General features: G+C 54.5%; 1 protein-coding gene across 2 annotated transcripts; it reads left to right on the plus strand.

Annotated features, from left to right (window-relative positions):
* The first annotated feature begins 5,164 nt into the window (after positions 1-5,164).
* Positions 5,165-17,585, plus strand: AGT (angiotensinogen). 2 transcript variants are annotated; one of them, XM_027597164.2, is made up of 5 exons: positions 5,165-5,266; positions 9,795-10,646; positions 14,079-14,346; positions 15,927-16,071; positions 16,852-17,585. In XM_027597164.2, exons 2-5 carry the CDS (start codon positions 9,818-9,820, stop codon positions 17,041-17,043), a joined length of 1,434 nt encoding a protein of 477 aa, XP_027452965.1. In that variant the 5' UTR covers positions 5,165-5,266; positions 9,795-9,817; the 3' UTR covers positions 17,044-17,585. The 2 variants fall into 2 exon arrangements, with proteins under 2 accessions (XP_027452965.1, XP_027452966.1); XM_027597165.1 differs by having other exon boundaries at positions 5,197-5,266; positions 9,931-10,646; positions 16,852-17,202.
* Positions 17,586-17,825: the final 240 nt, after the last annotated feature.

Genomic DNA, 17,825 nt, shown 5'->3' on the forward strand with positions numbered 1-17,825 from the left:
TTTGTCCCATGGCTGGCTGGTTGGTCAAGAGATGGGAAAGCGGGAGCCTCATCTCTGTAACCACAGGGTGGACTTGACCTCCAGTAGCGTCAGCCTGAGGAGCACCCCCTCACCAATACATCACTGTGGCCCAGCGCTGCCTCCTACCCATGACTGGGTTCAGGGACCCCGTTCTGAAGGATGGCTTACTCAGTATCCACAACCTGTATGTGCTGTTCATTCCACAGTCTTCATTTAGCCGCAGATAGACCATCCCTAACCTCCATTTATGGAGTGGACACAAGAAATGGTACCTATTAGAAAGAAAATTGTCCTAAATCTGTACCGGGTCAAATGTCGGTGGCCTGTTTGAGTGGCTGTTGCTTCTGGGAATAATTTACAGTCTTGATCAAATGCTCTAGCAATTTTCTGATTTATTTTAATGAGCTTAAAAGCCCGGCATCAAAAATCCATCCAGCTCATAGTCAGCCTTGGGAACTGATTAATGGCCTTGAACCAATCTCGCAAGAAGTCGAAGCTGACATCCTTTACTGTGTCCCACTTAACGATGACTGCTTCCTTATTTTTCCCCCAATAACATGTCATTACCAAGAGAGTAATGTCGGCTTAGAGGCCTCTCTCTACCTTGTAACGAGTCTGAAATGAACTTTGACATGTGTTGTAATCCCTGAGAAGCTGCTTTCAAATATACTAAAACTGTAATTGTGTGACAGGGACCCTCCGGGCTGAAAAACTTGAAAGAAGGGGGAGGAAATCACTCAAGGGCATTCACAAGCATGGTTTGCAGCAGCTCACGGACTGGGCAGAGGTGGCCTGGGTCTAGGGAGTGGGGCGGGGCGGGGGGCACTCAGAGGAGAGACACATCGGATGTTTCCTTGAGGCCAGGCCACCACTAAGCTGTGTTGGGGCCACAGACAAGTAACCTTTGTGGGGAACTTGTCTATATGAGCAAAATAATTGTAAAATTATGTGACAGAATTCATGGGCCCATGTGAGATACAGTGATTTTTTTAAATGAAGATTTAGAATAGTGATTAGAGAAGAGGTACTTAAGTCCCTACTGTCTAATCAGTGAATGTCAAGATTCTTTCTGTTCTTTATTGTCAAATGTGCCATTCCTGGATAATTTCCTCTCTGCCACAGCGAATGTACCGTGGCTCCTCCAGCCTGTTAGTGTCGAGACAGTGCAGGCCTCCCTTTCCTGACACTCCAGAAGCTATGTCCTCCGTCATGCCCTCTGGGAATGCTGGCTTCCGACGACTCAACAAAGTTGCCCTGTCCTTTGTTGATGACGACCACAAATGCAAGGCTTACCTATAGGGCAGTGTGAGGGAAAGGGCGGGGGGGTGTCTCATTGTCCCAAGGGATGTCCGTCTCTCGTCTGCCACGGCAGGACCCCAGAGAGCACAATGTTACTGCATTGATTTGAGACAAGAGAGGGCACCTATCAGAGGGACCAGTTAGTGAATGGGCATTGATTTTGAAGGGCCTTGGAAGGGAGAGGAAAACCACCCCTGAAGGACTAGCTGACACAGAGCCTGTGGAAGGTGTGGGGTGAGCATTCTGAGGGCCGGAGGCAGGGGTCCACAGGAAGAAGGATGCCTGCTGCCATCCACACCCTGAGGCACTATAGAGCAGAAAAGATACATGGCATACAGGTGGATGAGACAGATGCATAGGCCCACATATGGCCCAAGCCCAAGGCTCGTGGTAGCTCAGAGCTCTGAAGTCTCAAAAGGAGCACATCAGTACCATCCTGACAGCCCAGTCTTACGTGACCCTGTTCTTTATTATCAGTGAAACGTTGTGCCAGCCAGAAAGAGTGATCTGGTGAGCAGACTGCCCTCCTGAAACTAGGATGCTCCACAGGCAAGAGTCCTAGAGCTAGACATCTGGTTACCCCCGCCCGATGCAATGCAGGGAATGTGTAGAAAGTGAGGGAGCATCTTAATGGGGGAGAAACAGGAACTGGGGACCACACAGGTCATGATCCTGTCACCCTACCAGTCCCAGACACCAGGGAACTTAAAACATTGAAAAGGAGGTGCTCTAGCCCACGGTTTGCATAGATCGGATCTAAGCGTGGTACAGTTGGGAGGCTCCTTCCAGTTCTGTGGTCCCATGATGCAACTCTTCATGCCTTGGTTTGTTTACCCATTGTGTTGGGCTATTTTGAGATTATATGGTAAAATCTAGTTTTGTACATATTTGGGGTTCAGGATCCCTCCCCCAAACTTCACTATTTTAAGAAATATGTGTGTGGTATGGTTTGTCTAGACAGCAGATGTCCTCCTGCCCCTTAATACTGTCATTTCTGTGAAATATTTGCTATTCTTTGGACAGCTGGGCTAAGACTCATGATCAGACATTGAACTTCAATTCTTGGCCCATAGTAGACTTTCGAAAAATAGTTGTCAGACAAATGCCTGAATGTGCTAGGAAAAGAACAGGTGTGGGTGTCAGACCTGGATTCACCACGTTCTTTCTGGGTGATGTTTAGCAAATCGCTGAACATCTTGGGGCCTCAGTTTTCTCTCCCTGGATGACAGCGGGTGCACTAAAATGTGCACTGCAGACATCTAAGATTAACGCCCTGGGCATGGAGCCGCATGTTAGAAAGAAAAGCACAGGCCCAAAAATGGTGTCACTTAGGCTACCTAAGCAAACCAAGACTTAACACCCAACCGAACTGCAGTTTCGATCCCCCCAGGAACGTGACCTTTCACTAGATAACATGGAATTTTCTGGGCGATACCAGGAAATTTACTGAGAGACCCCTTCCACTTCCTTTAGGAGGCCAACCGTTGCCTAAACAATGCACTCCTTGCTCTTGCTAATAAATTCCTCTATTTGTTGTTGGCATGCCCTCCCTCTGCCTTTAAAAACCTTTCTTTTGTTTTGCTCAGTGGAGCTCCCCTCTGAGCTCCACGAATCATGCCTGATGCATGAATCATTTAATAAAGCTCATCACATCTTCACAGTTGCTTGGTAGAATTTTGATTTTTTAACAAGCTGCTCAATAAATATGAATTCTTTCTTCCTTCTACCTGGGAGTTGAGAATACAGAGTTTCCCAGTCCCTGCACCCCTTCATTATCACAGTCATTAAAGAGGAGTTCACAATTCAATCTTCCATTGGCTTTTCAAACCATCTCAGCCAGGCCCCTCCCTCGTCCTTCCCCTGAGGCCGAGGCCGAGGCCCCTCTACAGCTCCCTCAGGGACTCCTACCCTCCACTTCATGGTCTTTGATGAGCAATAAAGAGTTGGTAAGTGATCAACCAAGAATGCTCTGGGTGGAGACATCTCCACACCAATGACTTGAAGCCATTCTGGCATGCTGCCCAAAGGGCCTCCTTTGGGTCCTAACTCCTCACCTCTCAGAACTCTCCTCCTGGCTTCTGGAACACCACCCCCTGTGTCTTGCAGCCTACCCATCCCCCACCCCCCTCCTGCGCTGACTCCCTTCCCATCCCCCACCTCCCTAGGTTGCCCTCTTCTCCCCTCTCCTCATTTCTAACTCTTCTCAGGGTGGGGTGGGGGACATCTCCACCCACAGGCTTGAATTCCCCCATGATGCATTAGCGCCCCACGTCTGTGTCTCCAGCCCAGATCTCTGTCCTGAGGGCGGGGATCGTCTACCTGAGTATTCCCCACTGGGGTCCAATAGATGCTCGAAAGAAACCCATCCAAGATCAAACTCTTCCCATTGCTTCCCCAGAGTTCTTGTGCTTCCATGGTCCCATTCTTGGTTATTGGTTTCAGCATCTTCTCTGGGCTGGAGCTTGTATATCTGATGCCCGTCACAATTAGAGGACATTTGTAAAAGCAGAAATCAGGCTTCATGGCATTCCCCCACTCAGACATCTTCTATCCCTCCCTCCCGTGGCAGCAACTTTGACCTCTGAGCTGGTGTTCAGACTCTAACCAGCATCCTTTCTTTGCACATCACTCGGTCCCATGCCCCAGATCTGCGGTGGCAAGCAGGTTTCGTCTCATGCGTCGGCTCGGATCCTGGAGAGTTTGGCCTGAAGCCCTGTGTCCAGGGGACAGTCAGGGAAGACGGGGCACCCTCCTCGGCTATGGGGGCAGGCACAGGGAGCAGTGGCCATTTGCTGTGATCCCTGCTCCCCCTCATAGCATCTTTTTTTTTTTTTAAAGATTTTATTTATTTATTTATTTGAGAGAGAGAGAATGAGAGACAGAGAGCACGAGAGGGAGGAGGGTCAGAGGGAGAAACAGACTCCCTGCCGAGCAGGGAGCCCATGTGGGACTCGATCCCGGGACTCCGGGATCATGACCTGAGCCGAAGGCAGTCGCTTAACCAACTGAGCCACCCAGGCGCCCCTCCCTCATAGCATCTTTAAGGGTGCTGGTGTCCCCTAAACAAGCTCCACACTTTCCTCCCACTCTGTTACCATCCTATAAGCCTGTAAAGAGCCCTTCTTCAGCATCCAGGCCCAACTTACTTATCCTTCCAGCTTTGACTGAAATGACATTTCTCCCCGAGACCTTCCCCAGTTTTAACAGGTATTCCTTCCCAGGACCTGAAAGCATCTGGTCGGTGCCTTTCCGTCTGTCTGTACCATTGTTGGCGTCTAGCAGTCTCCCCAGCTAAATCACGAGTCTCCAGAAGGTGCTTCTGCCCTGGTTGTGTGTGTCTCCCCACGCCCGTCAGAGGGCCTCTCATGGAGCAGGTGCCTAAAGGTTGTTTGGACAACCATTAAGCTGGTCAAGGCCGAGGGGTCAGAAGTCGACCCCGGGCCACCCTCCACTGCTCCTTCCCCTGCCCACTGGGAACTCAGGCATGTTCTCGGGGACTCTCAGAAGCATACCTCAAGAGGGCTCTGTCAGAAGGCCTGGGTGGCTGTCACACCTCAGGGCAGAGACCCATCACACACCTCCACACACCTACGTGGGATGCCCCCGTGTCCGTCACCGTGGCCCCAGGGAGGTGAACTCAGGTAAATGTGTAACTCGACAGCGTACCGGCTCATTCTGTTTGGCACTGGAATTGTGTATCGATCACCCTGACTTCCTGGAAGGAGTCCCAGCCTGAGAGTTGCTCTGGCGCCTGTCCCCTGGTCAGGCCTGGCTGCCTGAGGCCCCCACCCCCCTGGCGGGGCCAAGTGATGTCACCTCCCTCTTCCCCAGCTTGGGCACAGAACGGTCTGGGAACCGCTCCATCCCCACCCCTCTGATATAAATAGGGCCTCGGTGGCCCAGCCAGGGGAGGAGGCTGTTCTTGTTTTGGGGACTCGAGCAGAAGGTAAGTGGGGAGCCTCTCTCCATCCACATCCCTCCCCTGCCGCTGCCCCCTCCCTATCTCTCTCAGGGCAGCTATCTGCTGGGAGCAAGAAGCCAGGGGTCAGCGGTGACATGCGCTGCAGGGGGGATCACTACTGAAGACGACGCAGAAGACGTCTCTCCTCCCCTCCTGTCACACTGGATGTCCTGTCATGGGCTGTCCTCCCCCTCAGCCCACCCCAGGTCTTAGCAGAGGAACTGCCCCTCCCCAGCAGTAGGGCAGGGTGGCCCGATCCTCCCAATGCCTCTGAGCAGGGCTCGGTTCTCGGGGGCCGGTACAGGAGCAGAGCCACAGTGGCCTAGAGTCCACGGGTCTCTTCCAGTCAGAAGGAAGCACCAGGCTTGTTGCGCAGGCACCGGAGCCGGGAGGAGGGTCGGGGAGCAGACTCAGCCCGGGGCTGCGTCCGCAGAGGCTCAGGTGAGGGTGGCCTGCGTCTGTCTCCTTGAACCTCTCCTGAGGCAGTGCTGCCTCTGGTCCTGGGTTCAAGGTTTGGGTGCCCTCAACTCATCACTTTGTATTCCTGAGCCTTGGTTTGCTCATCTATAAAATGGGACAAATAGCAATGCCTGGCCTCCCTTGCTTCTGAACTGTGGTGTAAATTAAGAGAGCTAATGGAATGTGAAAGTGCTTTCTTTAAACTTTAGGAGAAACTAAAAAGACAGATTCTTATTATTTTGTTCAAGAGGCACTATAGATGGGTGCTGAAGCGTGTGGACTATGGCATGGGGGTCTGGGTTTGAATTCTAGTGCTGTCTCTCACTTAGCTGTGTGACCTTGAGCAAGTCACGGAACCTCTCTGTTCCTCTGCAAAACAGCATTAATTAATCCACTTAACAATTATTTATCAAGTACCTACCATGTCCCAGGAACACTTCTGGAAATGTGGTATATATATATATATATATATATATATATATATAGCAAACAAAACAGAGCAAGGACCCCACTCTCACAAGGTTTGCCTTCACGTGGGAAGAGAGTGGCAATAAACACTAAACATAAATAAATACATTAGAATTAATTATTTATAAGGTCATAAGGTGGTCAGTGCCATGGTGAAAGGAAGTAAAGCGGGGTAAGTGAGTTCAGGGTGGCAGGAGTCTGGGGACAGTTGCAGTGTGAAATGGGGTGCCATGGAAGCCTTAGCAGGATGAGATGAGTCGGTCCATGGAAAGCTCGGGAACACTGCCTGGCCATACAGGCATGAGAACAGTGTCGGCTGCCGATCTCACCATTTCAGGAGGCTACGGAACCACGAGGAGTAGGGACGCCGAGAAGCGGGGCGGTGGAGAGGGAGACTGAGCAGGGCTGGCGGGGGAGGGCAGACCCACAGGTGCCTGGAGCCCCCGCGCCAGCTGTATGCTGACTTAGGACCCGCCAGCACAGCGGCTGCTGATCCCGGCTGAGAACAACAGCAGTCTCTGCCCTGGCACGATCGTGGAATTGCTTCACCCCAGATGGTGCCCGCGCCCCACGGGACTGGCAAAGCAGGGAGGGGGCTGTCCGCATCTGCACGGCCCCAGCCCGGGCCTGGGTGCCGTTACTGTAAGATTTCTCCAGCGCTCGGCTTCTGCAAGTTTCCCCTGATAACTCAGTGTGCTTTGGCTTTTTACACGAGGCATGAGCAGGCAACAGAGGCCTGTCTGGACAGGAAGGAGAACTTTCTGTTCCACTTTTGTATGTCGTGTGGCTTCTCATGAGAACAGTGGTTGAGTCAAATGCGCGGGGAGGAGGGTGACGTGGTGGCCGAGGTCAGAAGTCAAAGTTCCTTTGCTTTTTGATGACCAGAGCAGAACTAAACACACAACGCTTTTAAGTTGAAAGCAGGTGCAGGTTCCCAGGCCCGGGAGAGGAGTGCAAGCTGTCAACAGAAGGGGATAACTGGGTAGGCGTAGAGGTGCTGGAAAGACGGTGGTGTCAAGGTGACCTTGAGTTAGTGGAGACATACCTCGGTTCCAGGGATGCCTGAGGATTGGGATGGGAGCACGAAGAACTAAGTTGGTAATATAGTCCACGTCTTCACCAGAAATGAGTGAGATATCGGGAGCGCCTGGGTGGCTCAGTCGTTCAGCGTCCGCCTTCGGCTCAGGTCGTGGTCCCAGGGTCCTGGGATCGAGCCCCCGGCATCGGGCTCCCTGCTCCGCGGGAAGCCTGCTTCTCCCTCTCCCGCTCCCCCTGCTTCTGTTCCCTCTCTCGCTGTGTCTCCCTCTGCCAAATAAATAAATAAATAATCTTTAAAAAAAAAAAAAAAAGAAATGAGTGAGATATCATGGAGATGACTGGAACCGAATGAACCCATACAATGAACATGGATCCCCCTCAAATGTCAAGAGTTAGACAGTGGAATAACTTAGCAGAGCCAGCCCAAGAACCTTGTCTTCCAGGACCTCAGGCTACTCCGTGTGCTGTTGGCCAGACATGAGGCTGGAGCAGAATCTCAGGGCTCTAGAGAAGGGTGCTCCTGCCAACCCTAGAGACCCACATCAAGGGCAGAGGATTGTTCTACTCCATGGCTGCGCATCAGACTCACCTGGGAAGCTTTAAAAAAAAAAAATATATCAATACCCGGCCCCAGCACAGACCAACGACATCAGCTATTGGTGAGAGGCGTTGGTGAGGTTGGTGTTGAGCTCCACGGGGGCTCCACCATGTAAGAAATAGCTGCCGGCTGGTTTGGGGCGTTGAGACAGGTGGAAACACCAGGGCTTTAGGCTGAGCCTCTGGTGCTCAATGCTAGCTATCTGGTAAGGCCATGGGGAGGCCGAAAAATCCATTCCCAGGCCACACCCCAGGGCCATTTTAACTGACATTTCTGGGGGTGAGACAGACTTCCACAGTCTCTAGGGCTTCCCAGGTGAGACCAATGGGAACCGGGGCTGGGACTGACCGGTGAGAGTAAACGCAGGTCTGAATTGCGTCTGTTACACGCTTGCTGTGTGAGCTCGGGAACTTTTCTTCATGCCTCAGAACCACCCACTCCTGTGGCTGCAAAGACGTGAAACACTTCCTTCCTTGCCTGAATAGTGCAAGGACTAGACTGGGTAATCTATGGGCAGGGGTTTCTGGGAACTCTCACATAGTACCCAGTTATAATATCTCTATTCTTAAATTATGTGCCTTGTCTGGGAAATGAGATGGACATTTCCTGGTTGATACTACACAGTTCCATCTTTCTTGCCAGGCCAATTTGTAACATAGGAAAAACCTCTGTGTGTGTTAGTCTTGTATTCCAAACTGGTTTCCCACCTACCCTGGGGCCAGGAGGCCTCCTGGAGACTGGCGGTCTGGTCCACGACTGCTTTTCTAGGGGAAAACTCACAGCCAGGGGCATGTGATTGTCTGAGTTTGCTCAGACTGCCTTATCAAAGTCCCACAGACTGGGTCACTCCAACGACAGAAATCTGTCCTCTCATGATTCGGGAGGCGACAAGTACTGAAGCGCTTCTTCTGGGATAACCTTCATGTCACACATAGGCTGCAAGTCTGAGATCAAGGTGTTGGCAGGTTTGACTCTTCTGAGGCCTCTCTCCTTGGCTTGTAGATGGCCATCTCCTGTCTTCCCAGGGTCTTCCGTCTGTATGTGTCTGTGTCCTAATCTCCTCTTTTAAAAGGGACACCAGTCAGATTGGATGAGGGCCCATCCCAATGACCTCGTTTAACCTAAATTACCTCTTTAAAGACTCTGTCTCCCAATATAGTACATTTTGAAGTAGTGGGATTTAGGGCATCAACATATGAAGTTAACAACTTCAAGGCAACAAGGGAAAATTTTTTTTTAATTGTAAAATTAAAGTTCCTTTAAAATAAGATTAAATGTTTCCATATTACTCTTTTTTTAAAAAAAAGGTTTTATTTATTTATCTGAGAGAGAGAGAGCAAGCACAAGCGGGGTGGGAGGTGTACGGAGAGGGAGAAGCAGGCTCCCCGCAGAGCAGGGAGCCAGACCCAAGGCTCCATCCCAGGACGCTGAGATCATGACCTGAGACGAAGGCAGAGCCACCGAGGCGCCCCCCCCATATTACTCTTTATTAAACATGTAATTATTGACTAAAGCATAATATCACTGATTAGCACAAGGTAAAACATAACATCAGCCATTCACATATTCTTGAAGAGAAGTGCTTACAATATCTTGTGAAAACATCTGCGTACATTTTTACTTGACGTAATGGACGATTTCGTATTTCTGTTCAAAATCTACCAACGTCTTTGTATCAAGACATTCCCCCCATTATAAAAATCAGACAAAACAAAACCAACCCCAAAATAAGCCCCCAAAAGGCCCAGCTCAGCCCGCAACAGTGTGCTGTGGATCACAGAGATATTTTCCTCAGAGCTTTGACTCTATTGCTTCTCTTCGAAATGTGTAGACTCAGATAGATTTCCCCTGGGTTAAATGACCACGGGGAATATTGGAACAGCTGGAAGTCCGGCTGGAGGGCACTTACTCACTTGGTAATCTGTCGCCCTTCGTGACCTGATGTTTCAGGGAAGTGAGCGCCCCTGTCAGAGATGGCTCCTGCCGGGGTGAGCCTGGGGGCCACCGTCCTCTGTGTCCTGGCCTGGGCCGGCCTGGCCGCCGGGGACCGTGTGTACATACACCCCTTCCACCTCCTCGTCTACAGCAAGAGCAGCTGTGAGCACCTGGAGGAATCCAACACGGAGAGGCCCAAAGACCCGACCTTCACGCCGGTCCCGATTCAGGCCAAGACGTCCCCGGTGGATGAGCAGGCCCTTCGAGAGCATCTGGTGCTGGCCACTGAGAAGCAGGAGGAGGAAGACAGGATGCGGGCAGCGAAAGTGGGGATGATGCTCAACTTCCTGGGCTTCCACATGTACCGGCTGCTGCGCGAGTCCTGGAGCACGGCTGGAGGGACTGTCCTGTCCCCAACGACTCTCTTTGGCACGCTGGCCTCTCTCTACTTGGGCGCGCTAGACCCCACGGCCAGCAGACTGCAGGCGTTCCTGGGCGTCCCTGGGGAGGACCAGGGCTGCACCTCCCGGCTCGATGGCCACAAGGTCCTCTCCGCCCTGCAGACCATCCAGGGCCTTCTGGTCGCCCAGGGGGGCGCGGACGGCCAGTCCACACTGCTCCTCTCCACGGTGTTGGGCCTGTTCACAGCCCCTGGCCTGCACCTGAAGCAGCCCTTTGTGCAGGGCCTGGCTCTCTTTGCCCCCATCACCCTCCCGCGCTCTCTGGACTTGTCCACGGACCCGGATTTTGCTGCAGAGAAGATCAACAGGTTCATGCAGGCAGCGACAGGGTGGAAAATGGACAGACCCCTGTCAGGAGTCAGCCCAGACAGCACCCTACTTTTCAACACTTACGTCCACTTCCAAGGTAAGGCACACTCTGGGGGTGCCCCTGGGCTGGCGCCAGAGGGTGACAGTTCTGGGTGTCTGTGGGCTTCATGTCCAGCATTCAGCTCAGCAGGGCCGGGCCTTGGACTTGCTCAGGGTGGCGAACGTGAGGAAATACCCGGGAGCTACTCTCAAGGAGCTGGAAGTAGCTGCCCAATGGGCTCCTTGGATGAGTACCCGCCTTCCCCCCTCCTGCTCTGCTATGTGCAGCTACCACAGGACATCCTTGTTCTCTGATCACTGATGCCCTTGTGATGCAGTAAAGCGGTGCACCTGCCTCTAGAAAAAGACACAGTGACCTCCTCAAGACGGCACAGCCACAAGTCGGGGTCTTGGGATCCAAACCCACACCTCCCAGCCCTGTGGCCCAGCTCCACGCTCAGGAGGGAGGGTTATTGTCTCTGGAGAAGCTCAATGTCCCAGCAAAAATAACCAGTTTGTTTGCTTACACCACTTTCATGTTGGGAGGGTCCTTACCTCTACCCACCGCCAAATCCCTGCAAAGATAGTTCGCTCATTCAACAACTAATCGTTGACGATTTATTACGTGCATGCCCCTGAGCTGGGCGTTCCGGAGGGGCCTGGGAGGAAGGATGCACAGGTCCCGACCCCAGGTTGCCTATACAAGTTCAAGAGGGGAGATGGATCCCACAGGCAAATGCCCCCAGCTACAGAGCTCTAGGTAAAAGTGCCCTGGGAAGGCACTCTGGGGGTGCCAAGCACTGGGAGGAGAGAGGGTCACTGGGGAGAGGACAGAGGCCTGGGGGCAGGCGAGGGGAGCGGGGCTGCGGAAGAGCAAGTGTGGGCCAAAGCCTGGTTGAGTTCAGGGCCAGGAACCAGAGCAAGGGCGGCTCTGTCTGGCCAGAGCTCGGAGTCGATGTGACCCGTGGAAGGCAGAGCCTTGAAAGACGGGTCGGGCTGGATTTTGGGAGGGTGGTGGGTGCTGGAGCAGGCAAAGTGTTCTGGTCAGAAGGCATCCAGGTGGCCGGGGCTGTGTGCATTGGAGGCAGGGAGGGTCCCTTGAAAGGTGACGCAACAGGCACACTGTCCTGGGAACACGTGCTAAGGTAGTGGCTCTGCAAACCGATGGGTGGGCTGGGGCGGGTGCGTTTGCGAACCAAGTGAGCCTGCAGCCCAGAGATGAAACCAGAGACAGGGAGGTTTAATAGACAATGACTACTACTTTCTTACTCTGAAAATATCCTGGAAGTCTGTAAACTGCCACGGGGGAGGACCTCCTGCCCGTTTTGGGCGCAGGAGGAAGATGCGAGACCCAGGAACAGAGTCCAGCACAGGCGCCCTCCAGCTGAGGGTGGCCGCCCCCCGTGGAGGACAGAGCGGACTCGCGGGCTCAGCCCGCCGTTCCTAAGAGGAGCCCCAGGAGGAGAGCTCACCGAGAAAGTCCTGCCCCCCCAAAAAAGGAAAGCTAGAGAGTCACAGCTGCCTGGATGTTCGGCCAGCCCCACCATGCCTCACCCTCTGATCTTGCTCCCTGACCTTTCTGTGCCTCAGTTTCCATCAAACAGAGATGCACCGCCCCTCCCTGCCCACCACCGCGTGCCCGCTTATGAAGCCGCAGGCTGTCTGGGGAGCTCCAAGTTCCCCTTTGGTAATGATGTTCTATTACCACGACCTCAGCGCACAGCGGGATGTTCCTGGCTGGCGGAGACTCGGGCACTGGGAGCCCCTGAGCAGCAGGGCGCCCTTTGCCCAGGCCGTGCGGTCATCCCGAGCTGGCGCTGGCTCTGGCAGTTTCCACAACACCAGTTGACTTAACCTTGAGAGATTTACTTAACCTCCGGATGAGGATGGTGTGCTGTGCTTTTCAGCTGAGCAGATAGGACAGGGCAGACGCCTCTCTCATGTCTTTCTGTTTTGGTGGGAAGAGATGCAGACCTTTCTTCCCCCAGATGAACAAGTTCCCGGCCAGGCCTGGTGGGCCAGCACTGAGGGTCCCCCAGGGAGCCGGGGAGGAAGGACCCTGCAGCTTCTTACTCCTGTCTCCCCATGGTCTCTGAGTGTCGAAGAGCAAGAGTACGCTGGGTCCACCAGTCCCTTCTCCTCAGACCCAGGCCCGGGGAAGGCAGCCCGTCCAGCCCCCTCCCTGCCCCTCCTGGAGGCACGGGTCCCTCCGCCCCTGCCCCACCACCTTGGAGACTTCTGCTCCAGGAAAAGGGAGCCCCGGCTCTTTAACCTGCCTCTACTCAGACCCCCAGCCAGCCGGCACCCGGGGGCTGCTCTGTGACAGACTCCCCTTCACCTCATCCTCCCAGAAATAGCCCCAACATGGGTGACTAAGCTCTCAAGGTGACTGAGAAGAGCGCAGTGAGGGGTGGGGTGGGAATGTGCCAGGGGCTGCAGTCAGGGAGAGACCCCCAGGGACAGGGCCTCGAGTAGGCATCCGCCCCGCCACCCATGACAGTGGAGCCAGCCTCCGCGCAGCGCCAGGAGGGAGGGCACCAGACAGGGCTCCCCGCTCCCCGCAGGGCCCAGGGCGAGCTTGCACGGAGCGGCCGGTCACACCAGGTCGTATGTCTGTCCCGGGCCGCACGGGGGCCTGAGACGTGGAGGCCGCGTTGCCGGACATGTGTGCTCAACCCTGCGTCCCAACATGAGAAGGGGGCACTGTCGCAGCTGGCCCTGCTCACAGATTGAGAAGTGGGCGTGCCCCGAGGCTGCGTAGGGCCGTGAGGCTGCTCTGGGTGACACTGTGATGGTGGATACATGTCACCGCACATCTGTCCAGCCCCATGGATCGTATGGACCCGAGAGTGGGCCCTAATGTCAACCCTGGACTCGGGGACAATGATGTGTCCGCATAGCGTCATCAGTGTTAACAGATGTCCCACTCCGGTGGGGGTGTCAATAGTACGGGAGGCTGTGCTTGTGGGGGGCAGTGGGTAAACGGGAAAACCTTATACCTTCCTCTAAATTGCGCAGTGAGCCTGACTTCTCTAAAAAAAAATTAAGTTATTTAAAAAGAAGCCAGTGAGCATGGCGGACCGCAGGCTTTGGGCCAGGACAGATCTGGGGTGAGTTTACCTGGTCAGTTCGTAGTGGCCTAAGTTCCCTAAGGCCCCGGTTTCCTTTGTGGGCCTTACGGTGACAGGTGTAAAACCTCAGAGTGGCAGCTGGTGTGGAAAATGTCTTCAACAGCTGGTGCCACCGTCGTGAACTCAAACGGTTGGATTCTGCAGGAGGAAGACTTGGCCGGCCCTTGGGGCCCTGGGTGGGGCTGGTGGAGCGCTGGCCCAGTGGCCCGGGGTGTGCCGAGAGGAGGCCAGGGCACAGTCTGGGCCTTCGGGACCTGCCCGTCCAGGCTTAGGCTCCGTGGTGTCCCCAGCCCACAGCCCACCCGCCGGCCCCTGCCTCAGCTGACCCGTCCCTCCTGCTCTCCTCTCTGGGTCCCCAGGAAAGCTGAAGGGATTCTCCCTGCTGGCGGGGCTGCAGGACTTCTGGGTGGACAACGCCACCTCGGTGTCGGTCCCCATGCTCTCGGGCACGGGCACCTTCCAGCACTGGAGCGACGCCCAGAACAACCTCTCCATGACCCGTGTGGCCCTCAGCAAGAATGCCTGCCTGCTGCTGGTCCAGCCCCACGACGCCTCGGACCTGCAGAATGTGGAGGCCCTCACCTTCCAGCACAACTTCCTGACGTGGGTGAAGAACCTGTCTCCCCGGTACGGGTCCCAGGACACCACCTGGCACCTCTGGGGCTGCTCCCCCTGGGAAGTGGGGAGCTGGGCCCATCCTTCTGCCCAGGGCGGGAGGGGACATGGGGTGAGCAGATGGGCCAGTGTTGGCTGAGCCCTGGGCACAGGACAGGGAGGAGCCGGGTGGCCCTGCTGTTCTGGAGCAGAAGGCCGGTGAGTTCATGCATCATCCCTCCATCCATCCACTGACCTAGCTCTGCAGGTATCGTCTCTTTCTGGGCCCAGGAGAGGCAAAGGAGTGGGGAGCGTGCTTTCCTTGGGCTTGGGCTTACCCACTGGTTTTGGAGGACTGCATTTCAATCTGCCATTGGGGGGAGACTTTTCGATGCCACCCCCCCACCCCCGTCCTCCCCCACCCACAATCTGCTGCATTCCAAGAGCTTGTTGGGGACTGGCTTTCCAGAAGGGTTTGGACCCCCTGAGACGCCTTGGGGAGGGGCTTTCCAACTATGGCGGGAAGAAAGCCGTTCCCCTCCACTGGGGCGCTACACCTGACCCGCATCTGCAGCCCAGAGCAGCGGGGTCTGGAAACCTGCTCCGAGACCAGCACTCAGGGGCACACTGGCCTCCTGAGGGCAACACTCCTTTTTAAATCAGTTTTTGTTGCGCTGGTGGTAAACACCTAACATCAAGTTTACAACGCGAACCATCTGTAAGCGCACAGTTCAGTGGCATGGAGCATACCCACGCTGTGTGCGTCCCTCGCCACCATCCGTCTCCAGATGGTTGTCATCTTCCCAAATGGAAACACGAACTCCCCATTCCCCCTCCCCCAGCCCCTGGCCACGGCCGTTCCACCTCCGGGCTCTGTGAACCCGTCTGTTCTAGGACCTCAGATGACTGAACTGTGACGGGCTTACTTCGCTTAGCAGGACGTCCTCAGGGTTCATCCATGGGGTAGCATGGGTCGGGATTTCCTTCCCCTTAAGGCTAATATTCCATTATGTGGACAGATGTGTTCTGTTTATCCAGTCATCCATCAATGGACACTTGGGTCACTTCCACCTTTTGGCTATTGTGAATAATGCTGCTATGGACATGGGTGTACTGTAACTCTTGTGAAGCTTTGGCATGTCACTGGAAACATCCACGGGCTCTCAGGGAAGCCAGAGGAAGGCAGAGGTCCTACAGGAAGGTCAACTGAGTTGATGCAAGCAACATGGCCGGCACGGAGAGTGACATATTCCTCCCATCGCTCTCCCCTCCACGGGGGTTTCTATGTCAAGAACACCATTGAAAGGTGGCTAGTAAGACATGATGCATTATTTCAGAGAAGAGCAGTTTACAATTATCCAGGTAATACAGCTTCAATGCAGCCAACCGAAAACCAGAGTAGAGCGAACAGGCAACAATTCATTGTCAAACCCCCCGAGAGCGCTGCTTTCAATGTACATCCTTCTCACAGTACTTCCAAGGACATGAAAGTTTTTTGTTGTATTTCGTTGCTGACGAACTTTTCCCGAGACAGCCTAGCTGGGTGAGGGGGCCCCGGGGCCTCACAGGGGGAGCCACCCGGGGCCCTTCCTAAGTGTGCGTCATCCCCGCAGGGCCATCCACCTGACCATGCCCCAGCTGACACTGCAAGCCTCCTACGACCTGCAGGACCTGCTTGCTCAGGCCAAGCTGCCCACCCTGCTGGGTGCCGAGGCGAACCTGGGCAAAATCAGTGATGACAATCTCAGACTCGGAAAGGTACCGTGCCGGCGGTGTCTGTCTGGGCCCGAGTAGATCCCGTGTGTTCACAGGGTGGGAGGTGTAGACCGGAGGGACACGGAGGGAGCTTCTGGGAGGCAGGCAGGGGAGGAGGGGAGGAGAGCATAGCTAGATGGGTGTCACCCAGGGTGGGAAAGAAGTGACCAGAACTTTCTGGAGCTTTCCGGGGACAGGTGGAGAGCTGGAAACCCTTCCTCACCATGTGTTCTTGGCTCTGCCCAGCCTGGCCTAGCCTCGGGGTCCTTCCCAGATCCCACAGCAGGGTCAGGACTCAGACCATGAGAGCAGAGCAAGTGCCTGGTGCCAGAGAGTTGCCTGCTTCAGGGAACACTCAGCAGTAGGCAGACGGTCCCTCTGCCACGTGGAATGAGGCACCCCTGCAGCCGGGAGGAGGGGGGCACTGGATGCGCTGGGCACTGTGCTGGGTACTGGGCAGAGGGGGGCCCTTCACAGTTCTGGCCTCGGAGATCACTGCTGGTGGGCGTGAGCCCTCTTGCTAAATCAGTGGGACGAACCAAGCACTGGTGGAGCACAGCCGAGGGGCCTGGGGTGCTTCCCTGGATGGCAAGGTGGGAAGTGGAGACCGGTGGGTTGGAGGGACTCTTTGGGAGGAGGTATCATGTGAGTTGGGCCAAGTGGGGGTCGTCTACACTGAGGGGCATGCATGCTGCGGGCAGGCTGGAAAAACCGCTGTCCTGCACCGTCTCCATTGGGCCCCGAGGGCCTTCGGGAGCCACTCCAATGCTTGCTGCTTTGCAGGTGCTGAACAGCCTCTTTTTGGAACTAAAAGCAGACAAGGGAGAGCAACCCACAGAGTCTGCCCCACAGCCGGATGGGCCCAAGGCCTTGGAGGTGACCCTGAACCGCCCGTTCCTGTTTGCCATTTACGAGCAAGACTCCACGGCCCTCCACTTCCTGGGCCGTGTGGCCAACCCGCTGAGCGCGGTGTGAGGCCTGGCCCGCCACCGAGACGCACTTGTCACCGTGAGCAGGCAGGAGCCCACAACAGTGCTGATTTGTCACCCGTCTTCCACTCTGCCTTCCAGTGAGTCAGCTCGGAGCTGGAAAGAAGCCGTTGTGCTCCCATCTAACGAGCAGCAGAACCTGCGGGCAAAAGGCCTCCCGGGTTCTTAGGTTTATCTTGGGCCATGTGGGGGGAGCCAAAAACCGGAGTTGAGCACAGGACAACTGTTCAGAAAAAAGTCTGAACAGACCAACTGGTCCGTGAAACCAAAAAGTGTTTCCTTTTTATCAAAGAACAGAAATTGGGTTTTATAATTACACAGTTTTCACTGCCCTGGGTGCACGTTTGGCTAGGGAATGTGAGCAGACTAGCTGCCATCCCCACGATGCCTTAGCCTTTGTTGGTTTCCCGGTCTTCTTTCCCAGGATACTGTGAGCTTTGAAAAACACAAGCATCTGAATTTATGTTAGAATGTAATACCATGGCTGATTATCCCTTGTGTTATTAATAAATGTCTTGCAACAATAAACAAAAAAGAAAAATTCTTGGGGCGCCTGGGTGGCTCAGTGCGTTGAGCATCTGCCTTTGGCTCAGGTCATGATCCCGGGGTCCTGGGATTGAGCCCCGCATCGGGCTCCCTGCTCAGCCCCTCCCCCCACGCCTGTTCTCTCTTGTGTGCACTCTGTCAATAAATACATAAAACAAACAAATAAATAAAATCTTTAAAAAAAAAGGAAAATTCTTTCACTTAGCAGCAAAACAAAAACCT

The sequence above is a fragment of the Zalophus californianus genome, chromosome 15, assembly GCF_009762305.2.
Source record: "Zalophus californianus isolate mZalCal1 chromosome 15, mZalCal1.pri.v2, whole genome shotgun sequence".
Classification (NCBI taxonomy): domain Eukaryota; kingdom Metazoa; phylum Chordata; class Mammalia; order Carnivora; family Otariidae; genus Zalophus; species Zalophus californianus.